The sequence below is a fragment of the Hemiscyllium ocellatum genome, chromosome 5 (assembly GCF_020745735.1).
Source record: "Hemiscyllium ocellatum isolate sHemOce1 chromosome 5, sHemOce1.pat.X.cur, whole genome shotgun sequence".
NCBI classification, from domain to species: Eukaryota; Metazoa; Chordata; class Chondrichthyes; order Orectolobiformes; family Hemiscylliidae; genus Hemiscyllium; species Hemiscyllium ocellatum.
The window spans coordinates 90052977-90066412 of NC_083405.1; the positions used below are offsets into that span (position 1 = coordinate 90052977).

At 42.3% G+C, this 13436-nt stretch overlaps 1 protein-coding gene across 1 annotated transcript in view; it reads left to right on the forward strand.

Annotated features, from left to right (window-relative positions):
- The window catches only part of mrc1a (mannose receptor, C type 1a), a 154569-nt gene that overhangs the window by 88991 nt on the left and 52142 nt on the right, over positions 1 to 13436 (forward strand). Inside the window, exons 15-18 of the mRNA XM_060824977.1 lie at positions 1102 to 1246; positions 5726 to 5767; positions 8522 to 8679; positions 8784 to 8848. Of these exons, the coding sequence (XP_060680960.1) occupies positions 1102 to 1246; positions 5726 to 5767; positions 8522 to 8679; positions 8784 to 8848 (410 nt within the window). The remainder of the gene's footprint in view (positions 1 to 1101; positions 1247 to 5725; positions 5768 to 8521; positions 8680 to 8783; positions 8849 to 13436) is intronic.

Below are 13436 nucleotides of genomic sequence, written 5' to 3' on the forward strand. Positions count from 1 at the left end.
GGACATTTTTTTTATTTTAAAGATTTGAAAGTTGTTTGCAGAGAAGTCACGTCAAGATGGAGAAGCCCTCTTGTTATTACATGAACTGCAGGATTCATTGCTTTCTGAGTTAGAAGACCTCTGAACCTCAGACCTCAGGGACCTGCTATTGGCCCTCCGACTTCAAGGGTCTTTCTAAAATCTTAAATTAGTTGGGAACTTGTCATCCAGCTAGTAATTACCCGATTCAAGGGATCAGAGTCAGGTGCTGTTTCCCACCAGTCAAGCATTGTAACCCCGATTTGGCCCCCAGTTCAGGGTCCTGAACCAAAGGGTAAATTTTTACCCATGACATTCCCTTTTGAAGCATTTAGCAACTCTGTTTACTAGGCAAACACAAATTCTAAGCTTTTATTTAACCCAGCGTTGCTAGGTTACTGTGGCAAGCATAGCAATGATATCATTGCTATTCAGCACAAGTCTGTCTGGTAGTGAACAGGTATATTATGCAATTGGCCTTTATCAACTGGAGATTTTTGGAGGTGGAAAAGTTGCAAAGTCTGGCCTTCAATTTGAGCACCTATCCAGGCAGATTCTGTTCCAGTTACAGACTAAAGGCAAGAAAATTCAGTCCACTGTCATTATATGGGTTGTAGCCAGGATTGACTTAAAAAGTCTAGCCATACTTCACTGTGGTATTTGGCTAGTATCTTATTCGAAATTTAACTGATAGCCACACTGTTCTTAAAGTGTTGTTGTGAAGCAAAAGCATTTTACAATGGTTTTTCTCTCTCCTGCCCTAATAAAGAAGTAACGCTGTGCAATGTAACAACATCCTTCATCTCTCTTCTGCCCTTTCTGATTGTCCCTGACATTCACATATATATTATATATACACACACACTTTCTCCATGTAATATCCATCCAAAACAAACATTTTTTAAAAAGAATTAACTTCAGATTTGGTTTATTATAGTAAACTGACTTAGTGTAACTCAAACTACCTTTATTTACCATTTGTTAATGTTAATTCAATGCATCTATCATTATTTTGAATGTATTTCCAACTACTTCAAAAAAATGACAAGGTTAAAATGGTAGCTGTTTATGTCTTTGTGATAGGTATCATTTCAGAACTGGAATCCTGGCGAGCCCAACCAGTTTCGTGGGATTGAGAATTGTGTTGAAGCAGGAACAGGCTATGAAATGCAATGGAATGACATACACTGTGAAGCGTTACATGATTGGATTTGCAAGATTAGGAAAGGCAAGAAAAACGTTTTCTCCATTTGTATTATGTCATATTGAATTATGGTTAAGGCTCGATTGGGAATAATTAGAAATGAAATTGTTGAAAGCAGGAGTTATGAAAGAATTATTGAATGGTTTAGCCTAGGCTTTACTGTTGTGATTTTGCCCCCGGCTGGGTATTTTACCTGATATGGAAATGCTTATACTCATAGCAAAAGGACATTTATCCCCAGTTTAACCCTTGTTTTCTGATGTTTGTAACATTGTTGTTTGTGTGACTTGCTATTTGCAAATAGGCTACCATGCTTCTTGCATTATAAGCGCAGCAGGTCAGGCAGCATCCAAGGAGCAGGAGAATTGATGTTTCGGGCATGAGCCCTTCAGGAATGAGGAGAGTGTGTCAAGCAGGCTAAGATAAAAGGTAGAGAGGAGGAACTCGGGGGAGGGGTGTTGGAAATGCGATAGGTGGAAGGAGGTTAAGGTGAGTGTGATAGGCCAGAGTGGGGGTGGGGGTGGGGGAGGAGAAGTCAGGAAGAAGATTGCAGGTTAGGAAGGTGGTGCTGAGTTCAAGGGTTGGGACTGAGACAAGATGGGGGGAGGGGAAATGAGGAAACTGGAGAAATCTGAGTTCATCCCTTGTGGTTGGAGGGTTCCTAGGCAGAAGATGAGGTGCTCTTCCTCCAGCCGTCATGTTGCTATGGTCTGGCGATGGAGGAGTCCAAGGACCTGCATGTCCTTGGTGGAGTGGGAGGGGAAGTTAAAGTGTTGAGCCACGGGGTGGTTGGGTTGGTTGGTTTGGGTGTCCCAGAGGTGTTCTCTGAAACGTTCCGCAAGTAGGCGGCCTGTCTCCCCAATATAGAGGAGGCCACATCGGGTGCAGCGGATGCAGTAAATGATGTGTGTGGAGGTGCAGGTGAATTTGTGGCGGATATGGAAGGATCCCTTGGGGCCTTGGAGGGAAGTAAGGGGGGAGGTGTGGGCATAGGTTTTGCATTTCTTGTGGTTGGAGGGGAAGGTACTGGGAGTGGAGGTTGGGTTGGTGGGGGGTGTGGACCTGACAAGGGAGTCACGGAGGGAGTGGTCTTTTCGGAACGCTGATAGGGGAGGGGAGGGAAATATATCCCTGGTGGTGGGTTCCATTTGGAGGTGGCGCAAATGACGACGGATGATATGATGTATATGGAGGTTGGTGGGGTGGTAGGTGAGGACCAGTGGGGTTCTGTCCTGGTGGCGATTGGAGGGGTGGGGCTCAAAGGTGATGGAGCAGGAAGTGGAGGAGATGCGGTGGAGAGCATCATTGATCACGTCTGATGTCTTTGAAGAAGGAGGCCATCTGGGTTGTTCGGTATTGGTCCTCCTGGGAGCAGATGCGGCGGAGATGAAGGAATTGGGAATATGGGATGGTGTATTCACAGGGGGCAGGGTGGGAGGAGGTGTAGTCTAGGTAGCTGTGGGAGTCGGTTGGTTTATAGTAAATGTCTGTATTGATTCGGTTGCCCGAGATAGAAATGGAGAGGCCTAGGAAGGGGAGAGAGGAGTCTGAGACGATCCAGGTAAATTTGAGGTCGGGGTGGAAGGTGTTGGTAAAGTGGATGAACTGTTCAACCTCCTTGTAGGAGCACGAGGCAGCACCGATACAGTCATCGATGTAGCAGAGGTAAAGGTGGAGGGTGGTGCCAGTGTAGTTGCGGAAGATGGACTGTTCCACATATCCTATGAAGAGACAGGCATAGCTGGGGCCCATGCTGGTGCACATATCCTATAAAGAGGCAGGCATAGCTGGGGCCCATGCGAGTGCACATATCCTATGAAGAGGCAGGCATAGCTGGGGCGCATGCGGGAGGGCATATCCTATGAAGAGGCAGGCATAGCTGGGGCCCATGCGCTCTCTCACTGCACACCCCAGGTCATCTCCTCTGCCCAGAATACACTGCCACCACCCCCTCCCCCCACCTTTTCCTCTGCTACATCGATGACTGTATTGGCGCTGCCTCGTGCTCCCACTTTACCAACACCTTCCACCCCGACCTCAACTTTACCTGGACCGTCTCAGACTCCTCTCTCCCCTTCCTAGGCCTCTCCATTTCTATCTCGGGCAACCGAATCAACACAGACATTTACTATAAACCAACCGACTCCCACAGCTACCTAGACTACACCTCCTCCCACCCTGCCCCCTGTAAATACACCATCCCATATTCCCAATTCCTTCGTCTCTGCCACATCTGCTCCCAGGAGGACCAGTTCCAATACCGAACAACCCAAAGACCACTATTTCCCCCCAGACATGATCGACAATGCTCTCCACTGCATCTCCTCCACTTCCCACTCCTCCACCCTTGAGCCCCTCCCCTCCAATTGCCACCAGGACAGAACCCCACTGGTCCTCATCTACCACCCCACCAACCTCAATATACATCATATCATCTATCATCATTTCCGCCACCTCCAAACCGACTCCACCACTAAGGATATATTTCCCTCTCCACCCCTATCAGTGTTCCGAAAAGACCACTCTCTCCGTGACTCCCTTGTCAGATCCACACCCCCCACCAACCCAACCTCCACTCCCAGCACCTTCCCCTCCAACCGCAAGAAATGCAAAACTTGCACCCACACCTCCCTCCTTACTTCCCTCCAAGGCCCCAATGGAACCTTCCATATCCGCCACAGATTCACCTGCACCTCTACACACACCATTTACTGCATCCGCTGCACCCGCTGTGGCCTCCTCTATATTGGGGAGACAGGCCGCCTACTTGCAGAAAGTTTCAGAGAACACTCTGGGACACCTGGACCAACCAACCCAACCACCCCGTGGCTCAACACTTCAACTCCCCCTCCCACTCCACCAAGGACATGCAGGTCCTTGGACTCCTCCATCGCCAGACCATAGCAACATGACGGCTGGAGGAAGAGCACCTCATCTTCCGCCTAGGAACCCTCCAACCACAAGGGATGAACTCAGATTTCTCCAGTTTCCTCATTTCCTCTCCCCCCACCTTGTCTCAGTCCCAACCCTTGAACTCAGCACCACCTTCCTAACCTGCAATCTTCTTCCTGACTTCTCCTCCCCCACCCCCACTCTGGCCTATCACACTCACCTTAACCTCCTTCCACCTATCGCATTTCCAATGCCCCTCCCCCAAGTCCCTCCTCCCAACCTTTTATCTTAGCCTGCTTGGCACACTCTCCTCATTCCTGAAGAAGGGCTCATGCCCGAAACATCGATTCTCCTGTTCCTTGGATGCTGCCTGACCTGCTGCGCTTTTCCAGCAACACATTTTCAGCTCTGATCTCCAGCATCTGAAGTCCTCACTTTTTCCTACATTATAATGATGCCTACTATACACCTAAAAACAATTAATTGATTGTAAAACAATTTGAGATCGCTGTGATTGGTAATCCTCTCTCCTACATAGATGAAGGAGGAATATAGTTTATATTTTGGTTAATAACAGAATTAAAATATCAAAGTGAAAAACTTAGTGCACACTCTTTAAATTTTCTTACAATAAAATCACTCTCAATAAGGTCTAGGCTTAAATGTTAATTCTACTTGCGAAAAAGATGAACAAGAAAGAATTCGGAGATAATAGTTTTCCATTTGGCTGATTCTTCTAGGTATTAACTAAATGAATGGCATTTACACTGGTGTTGCTCATGAGTGAAAGAACTGAAGTGTTTAACCATTTTCAGCAGTGGAGTTTTGTTAGGGGCTGTTTCCATCCTAAGGTCACTTGAAATAGCACTTGTATTGCCATAGTGACTGATATAGTGGTGGTATTTGTATTTTATGCAGTATTAGCTTTTTAAATGTCACAGTCTCTCGTAGTGATGTGAGGAAAGCTGAGGACAACTAAGTATTGATATTTGCTATGATTACATCAACCACTTTCTGCCATTTGAGGAGTATATTCAGCTAATTATACGTTCTAATGATTATGTATTCACACAGGCAGACAGTTTTGCTGATGAAACTCAACATTCAGTAGGTCTTTCAATGCCACTCCAAATCAAGACCACTGTTTAAAGTGAACCTGGCGAATACATAGCTGAGGGATTCTTTGTTGGAACAAGAATTCTAGTTTCTTGTGTACAACAGGCAAAATAATTTTATGTAAGAGTAGTCTTTGTGCGGTGGGGCTTTGAGAGAAGAATTGAAGAAGAAAATGCATGACTGTGAAGTGAGGAGTGTGAAAGGAAAAATAGTCACAAAGAGGAAAATTAAGAACAAATGTATGCCAATAAAAAGAGAGAGAGAAAGTGGTGTAATTTGAGATTGAAAGTTTGAGTGCGCACACATCTGTAATCTATTAGTTCTATAATCTATTTTAATTAAAAAGTAAATCATATAAATATTATAAGTGCAGTTAAAATAAAAATATTTATTGTTATTATCCCAGAAAATAAAATTACTTCTTAAAGAATTAGCAATCTTATTAACAAATACCTTCAATTAGTATCTAATAATAAATCATCGTTGTTTCCATAGGACAACCTGTAAAGCCTGAACCCTTCAATCCAAATACACAGGGTGAGTCAACACTTCATTAAAATTTATTGTTTTAACTACAATTGGTAATTAAATTGTTTATTAGTTATTAAATCAAATAGTCAGAACTGAACAGAATAGCATGGTGATACTTCCAATACAACAAACAGAATTCTCATATGAAACCTCTGTTATGATCCATTTTCAAGTTTGTGCCTACAATCTTTCCATTATCAACATTGCTCATTAATTTGTCAACATGGCAGTCCTTCTCCAGGTTGCCTCTAATGCCAATACATCTTTCTTAGATAAGAGCACCAAAACTGTTCACTGTATTCCCACTGTCATCTGATGATTGCCTTGTATAATTTTAGCAAAGTTTCCCTACTTTTATCCAGGTGATGGCCTAGTGGTATTATCATTGGACTGTTAATCCAAAGACTCAGATAACGTTCTGGAGACCTGGGTGTGAATACTGCCATGGCAAATCGTTAAATTTGAATTCTATTCAAATCTGAAATTAAGAGACCACAAACCCATTGCTGATTGCTGAAAAAAATACTCTTTGGCTCATTAATGTTCTTTAGGGAAATAAACTGTCATCCTTACTTGATCTGGCCGTAATGTGACTCCAGACCCTCAGCAATGACTCTTAACAATTAGGGATGGACAAGAAATGCTGGGCTAGCTGATGACATCCTCGTCCTGTGAATGAATAAAAATCACTCCACTCCCTTTGAAATGAAGGCCAACATTCTGAATGCCTTTCCTATTATCTGCTGAACCAAAATGCTAGATTTTTTGTGACTCATAGATTAGGACTTCCAAATCCATCTGTTCTGTAGCTTTCCACAACCTTTTTTTCCATTTAAGTATTATTGAGCTCTTCTGTTCTCCATGCTGAAATGCATACCTCACATTTCCCCACATTGTACTTCGTCTGTCAAGATTTTACCCACTCACTGAGCAGATCTGTATTCTTCTGTAGATTCTGTGTATCACTCTCAGGGTGCACTGTGACAGCCTTCCATGAAAAACTGCATTGATCACTATAATAGCATGAAGATATTTTCTATATCAAGCTGTTCATGGATCTCTACGCCTCTAGAGTAGGTGAGACTTGAACCCTAGCCTCCTGGTTTAGAGGTACAGAAACTATCACTGTGCCACAACAGTCCCACTGTAATGCATGAACCTTATAGTTGCACATGAGAAGCAACTTGAAACTTTTGGGCTAGTGCATTCAGAAGTAAGTGAATCTTTAACAGCACAATATATGATTCATTTTCGTTATGGGATGTAGGTTTTGCTGGCTGGTGCAGCATTTATTGCCCAGCCCCAATTGCTCCTCGACTTGCAATGTTTGCTCAATCTATGTCAGAGGTCACCCAGTTATGGGAAGGATGTTATTAAGCTGGAGAGGGTTCAGAAGAGATTTGCGAGGGTGTTTCCAGATATGGAAGGTTTTGAGTGATAAAGAAAGGCTGGGCCTGTTTTTAACTGGAACGTAAGAGGTTGCGACGTTAACTAATAGAAGTTTATAAAATAATGAGGGGTATAGGTAGAGTTAATGGGGTAGTTGTCTTTTCTCTAGGATGGGGGATTTCAAGACTAAGGAGCATATTTTTTAAGGTGACTGGAGAGAGATTTAAGAAAGACATGAGGGGCAAATTTTTGTAGGGTGGTTCATATGTGGAATGAATTCTGGAGGAAATGATGGATGTGGGTACAATTATAATATTTAAAAGACATTTGGATAAGTATATGAATAGGAAAGATTTGGAGGGATATGTGCTGGGAGCAGAAGGTGGAACTAGTTTAGCTTGGGATTATGTTTAGTATGTACTGGTTGGACCAAATGATCTGTTTTCACGCAATACCCATACTATGACTCTATGACAGTTAAGACCCAATCACATAGCTGTGAGTCCAGAGTCACATTAAAATCAGACCTAGGCAAGGATGACAGATTTTCTTCACAAAAGGATGTTCGTGAACCAGATGGGTTTTTATCACAATCATTCCACACTTGCTATTAGGCTAGCTTTAAATCCTAGATTTTTATCGAATTCAAATTTCACCATCTACCGCAGTGAGATTCAAAGTGATGTTCCTGTCCCTGGGATTCTGGATTACTATTCCAGTGACTTTAACACGACACTACTGCCTCCCTGGATTGTTGGGTAACAATGCTGAATCTGAAAAATTAATTTTATGGGTGCATAGTTTCATCGCCATAAAAGAAAATCACTGAGCACATACGTTTTTAAAAACTAGTTTATCTGCTTTTCTTGTTTATTTCTTTTCTGTTAGTCTATTATTTTGTTTCTTGTACAAACATACAATTTGTGGTTCCTGCTTTTGCTTCTTGGTTTGCAGTGTTGTGTATTTCAATGATTCAATTGATGTAATAGCCTCCTTGTTGCTTTTCCTGCTCAAAGGTGCCCTTTACATTGTATCAGACTCAGTAAAATAAAATCAGTAGAAGCCCCTGGTGACAAGGTGCAAAGGTTCTCTCAGCAACTGCACGCCGGATGAACACCAAAAGTTATATTGATTTCCAAAAGTAAAATTTGGCCATTGTTTTGGATTCAAAGGGATGGTACTTATTATGAAGCATTTGAATGCTATGTGAAATTATTTTAATTAGTTTATTTATATTGTGATCGTATAACAACAAACAGTTAACTATATTCAGAATACTTGATCATCTGCAGTCTGATTAATATGCGATGTCAATAATGTATGTCATCCAAGAGTTATGTAAATTTGCATATTGATCTGCATGTTCAACAGGCAGCACTGAAGATGGATGGATTGTATATGGTGAATCACAGTACTACATTAACCAAGAGGCAATGTCTTGGGATGATGCAAGGGAGTTCTGCAGGAAAGGATTTGGTGATCTTGCTATAATTAACAGTGCTTCTGAAAGATTATTTTTATGGAAAAAGGTAATTGAGTTTTCTTTTTTGAAAATGCTTATATTTATTTGTTGGTTATTTTTATAACTTCTTGAATTATATTACCTCATTATTAATCTAAAATATCATTGCAGATTTCGAAAGTCCAAAACACTCAATTTTTCATTGGTTTGCTTGTGGGTCTTGACAAAAGCATTAAGTAAGTGAAAAGCCATACAATATTTTCTGTCTTTACCCTGACATCTTAGTTCCCTGGTCTGTGATAAATTAGCTTTTTGGTGGTATTGGAATAGAACTCTCTCTGTTGCAATAAATATAAAGAACTTTATCTGTGTCACCAAGAAAATAGGGGAAATAAAACCATCTAAACTGACCTTCAAAATCAATCAGTTTGTTCTTTCATTTTCGAGATGTGTGCATTACTGATGAGACAAGCACTTGTTCCCCATTCCTAATTGTCTTGGAACTGAGAGACATGCTAGGGTATTTCAAAGGGCAACTTAGCATTAACCAAATTGCAATTGTCTAGAGTCACATACAAGCCAGACCAGTTAAGAATAGCAGATTTTCTTCCTTAAAGAAGACCTCAACCATCATACCTGATCCCAATAAAGTCTTGAAAATTGGAAGTTAAAATAAGGTGCTATCCTGGCAGTTAGCCTCAGTGCTCCTGGGCCCGTGAAGTGATTTGAAAGTAGTCAAATCTTACTTTCTTTTATGTATTGGCTAAATGGCATTGTCACTGCACAAATACACTTCCTGCTGTGTTGTAAACCATATAGACCAGGAAGTTACTTTTTAGATGTCTCTTGATTAAACTTAAAATATAAGCCATAACTATTAATTTAACCTGGAGTAGTGTTTTGTAGAGGAATAAGACAGTGCTATTTTCTGGACCTGTACATTTAAAGAAGCAAAAATGGCCTTTAGTAGAGTGATATGCTTTTCTTGTCGAATATGGGAGTTTAGGGAGAGTTTACGGGTTACTGAGGATTATATCTGAGATAAATGCTGTTGGTTGTGAATCCTATCAGATCACATGGATCAGTTGGAGAGACAATTAGAGGCAATGAAGAATTTACACAAGCAATGGGATGTGATGGGTGGCTGTTATAGGAAAGGGGGAAAGTCTCAGACACAGTCACATAGATGAGTTAACTCCAGGAAAGGTGAGAGAGGTAGGCAGTTAGTGCAGGAATCTTCTGTGGCTATCCCCATTTCAAACAAGTATGCTGTTTTGGAAAATGTAGGGGTGATGGATTCCCAGGGAAACATAGCATGAATAACCAAGTTTCTGATATTGACACTGAGTCTAATGCAATGAAGGGTACGTTGGGTTCCAAGAGATCAATGTTGTCAGGGGACTCTCTAGTCTGAGGTACAGACAGATGTTTCTGTGGCCAGCAGTGAAAAATCAAAATAGTGTGTTGCTTCCCTGGTCCCAGGATCAAGGATGTTTCAGAGAGAGTACAGAATGTTCTCAAGGAGGAGAGGGATCAGCAGGAGGTCATTGTACACATTGGAACCAATGATACAGGAAAGGAAAAGGTTGAGATTCTGAAGGAGATTACAGACAGTTAGGCAGGAATTTAAAAAGGAGGTCCTTGAGAGTAGTAATATTAGGATTACTGCTGGTGCTACAGTCTAGTGAGGGCTGGAATAGGAGGATACAGCAGATGAATACATGGCTGAGGAGCTGGTTTATGGGAGAAGGATTCACATTTTTGGATCATTGGAAGCTCTTTTGGGGTAGAAGTGACCTGTTCAAGAATGATGGATTGCACCTAAATTGGAAGAGGACTAATATACTGGCAGGCAGGTTTGCGAGAGCTGCTCAGGAGGATTTAAACTAGTAAGGGTGGGGGGGTTCCAGGGAGATAATGAGGAAAGAGATCAACCTGAGATTGGTACAGTTGAGAACAAAGGCAAGTCAAACAGTCAGGGCAGGCAGAGACAAAGCAGAAAACAAGGGAGGACTGATAAATTAAACTGCACTTATGTCAACGCAAGAGGCCAACAGGGAAGGCAGGTGAACTCAGGGCATGGTTAGGAACATTGGAACTGGGATATCAGAGAAGTTATAGCTCAGGAATAGACAGGACTGGCTGCTTAATATTCTAGGATACAAATGCTACAGTAAGGACAGAAAGGGAGGCAAGAGAGGAGGGAGAGTGGTGTTTTTGATAAGGGATAGCATTACAGCTGTGCTGTGGGAGGATATTCCCAGAAATACATCCAGCAAAGTTATTTGGGTGGAACTGAGAAATAAGAAAGGGATGATCATCTTATTGGGAGTGTTTTATAGACCCCCTAATAGTCAGGGAAATTGAGAAACAAATTTGTAAGGAGATCTGAGTTATCTGTAAAAATAATAGGGTGGCTATGGTAGAATCATAGACTGTGACTGCCGTAGTGTTAAGATTTAGATTACATACACAATGGAAACAGGCCATTCAGCGTACACCAACCCCCCGAAGAGTAACCAAACTGGACCCTTTGACTAATGCACCTAGCAATATTGGCAATTTAGCATGGTCAATTCAACTAACCTGCACCTCTTTGGACTGTGGGAGGAAACCCACGCGGACACGGGAAGAATGCGCAAACTCCACACAGGCAGTCACCTGAGGATAGAATCGAACCTGAGACCCTGGTGCTATGAGCCAACAGTGCTAGCCACTGTGGCACCTTAGATGGAGAAGGGTTTGTTAAGTGTGAACAAGAAAATTTTCCGATTCAGTATGTGGATGTACCTACCAGAGAAGTGCAAAATGTGACCTACTGTTGGAAAGTAAGGCAGGGCAGGTGACTGCGGTGTCAGTTGGGGAGCACTTTGGGGCCAGCGACCATAATTCTCTCAGTTTTAGACAGTGATGGAAAAGGACAGATCAGATCTAAAAGTTGAAGTTCTAAATTGGAGAAAGGTCAATTTTGAAGGTATTAGGCAAGAACTTTGAAAAGCTGATTGGGGGCAGATGTTCACAGGTAAAGGGACGGCTGGAAAATGGGAAGCCTTCAGAAATGAGATAACGAGAGTCCAGAGATGGCATATTCCTGTTACGGTGAAAGAAAAGGCTGGATGTTTGTGATGTTTAAGAAAAAGAAGGAAGCATATGTCAGGTATAGACAGGATAGATCAAGTGAATCCTTAGAAGAGTATAAAGGCAGTAGAAGTATACTTGAGAAATTAGGAGGGCAAAAAGGGAACATGAAATAACTTTGGCAAATAGAGTTAAGGAGAATCCAATGGGTTTTTACAAATACATTAAGGACAAAAGAATAACTGGGAAGAGATTGGGGCCCCTCAAAGATGAACAAGGCAGCCTTTGTGTGGAGCCACAGGAGATGGGAGAATTACTAAACTAATATTTCGCATCATCATTTACTGTGGAAAAGGACATGGAAGATACAGAATGTAGGAAAATAGATGGTGAAATCTTGGAAAAATATCCATATTACAGCGGAGGAAATGCTAGAGGTCTTGAAACGCATAAAAGTGGATAAATCCCCAGGACCTGATTAGGTGTACCCTTGAACTCTGCGGGAAGGTAAGGAAGTGATTGCTAGACCTCTTGCTTGAGGTATTTGTATCATCGAAAGTCACAGATGAGGTGCTGGAAGATTGGAGGTTGGCTAATGTGGTGCCCCTGTTTAAAAAGCCAGGGAACTATAGACCAGTGAGTCTGACTTCGGTGGTGGGCAAGTTGTTGGAGGGAATCCTAAGGGACAGGATGTACATGTATTTGGAAAGGCAAGGACTAATTAGGGATAGTCAATATGACTTTGTGCATGGAAACTGCGTCTCACAAATGTGATTGAGTTTTTTGAAGAGGTGACAAAGAGGATTGATGAGGGCAGAGTGGTATATGTGATCTATATGGACTTCAGTAATCTCATGGAATACAGGGAGAAATAGCCAACTGATACAGAACGATCAAAGGTAGAAGACAGAGGGTGGTGGTGGAGAAATGTTTTTCAGACCGGAGGCTGGTGACCAGTGGAGTACCACAAAGATCAGTGGTCGGTCCTCTACTTGCCATCATTTATATAAATGATTTGGATGCGAGCACAAGAGGTACAGTTAGTAAGTTTACAGGTGACACCAAAAGTAGAGGTATAGTGACAGCGAAGAGGGCTACCTCAGATTACAACGGGCTCTTAATCAGTTGGACCAATGGGCTGAGAAGTGGCAGATGGAGTTTAATTTAGATAAATGTGAAATGCTGCATTTTGGGAAAGCAAATCTTAGCAGGACTTATACACTTCATGGTAAGGTCCTAGGGAGTGTTGCTAAACAAAGACCTTGGAATCCCCTTGATTGTTAAGGTTATGGGGAGAAGGCAGGAGAGTAGTGTTGAGAAACTTATCAGCCATTATGAAATGGTGGAGGAGACTCGATAAGCCGAATGGTCTGATTTCTGCCCCAAGTCAGGGCAGAACTAATACACCTAATGGTAAGGTCCTTGGGAAGGTTGGTGAACAAAGAGAGCTTGGAGTGCAGGTTCATAGCTCCTTGAAAGTGGAGTTGCAGGTAGATAGGATAGTGAAGAAAGTGTTTGTTGTGCTTTTCTTTATTAGTCAGAGTACTGAGTACAGGCATTGGGAGGTCATAATGCGGCTGTACAGGACATTGGTTAGGCCACTGTTGGAACATCGTATGCAATTCTGGTCTCCTTCCTATCGAAAAGATGTTGTGATACTTGAAAGGGTTCAGAAAAGATTTACAAGGATGTTGCCAATGTTAGAGGATTTGATCTGTCGGGAGAGGCTGAACAGGCTAGGGCTGT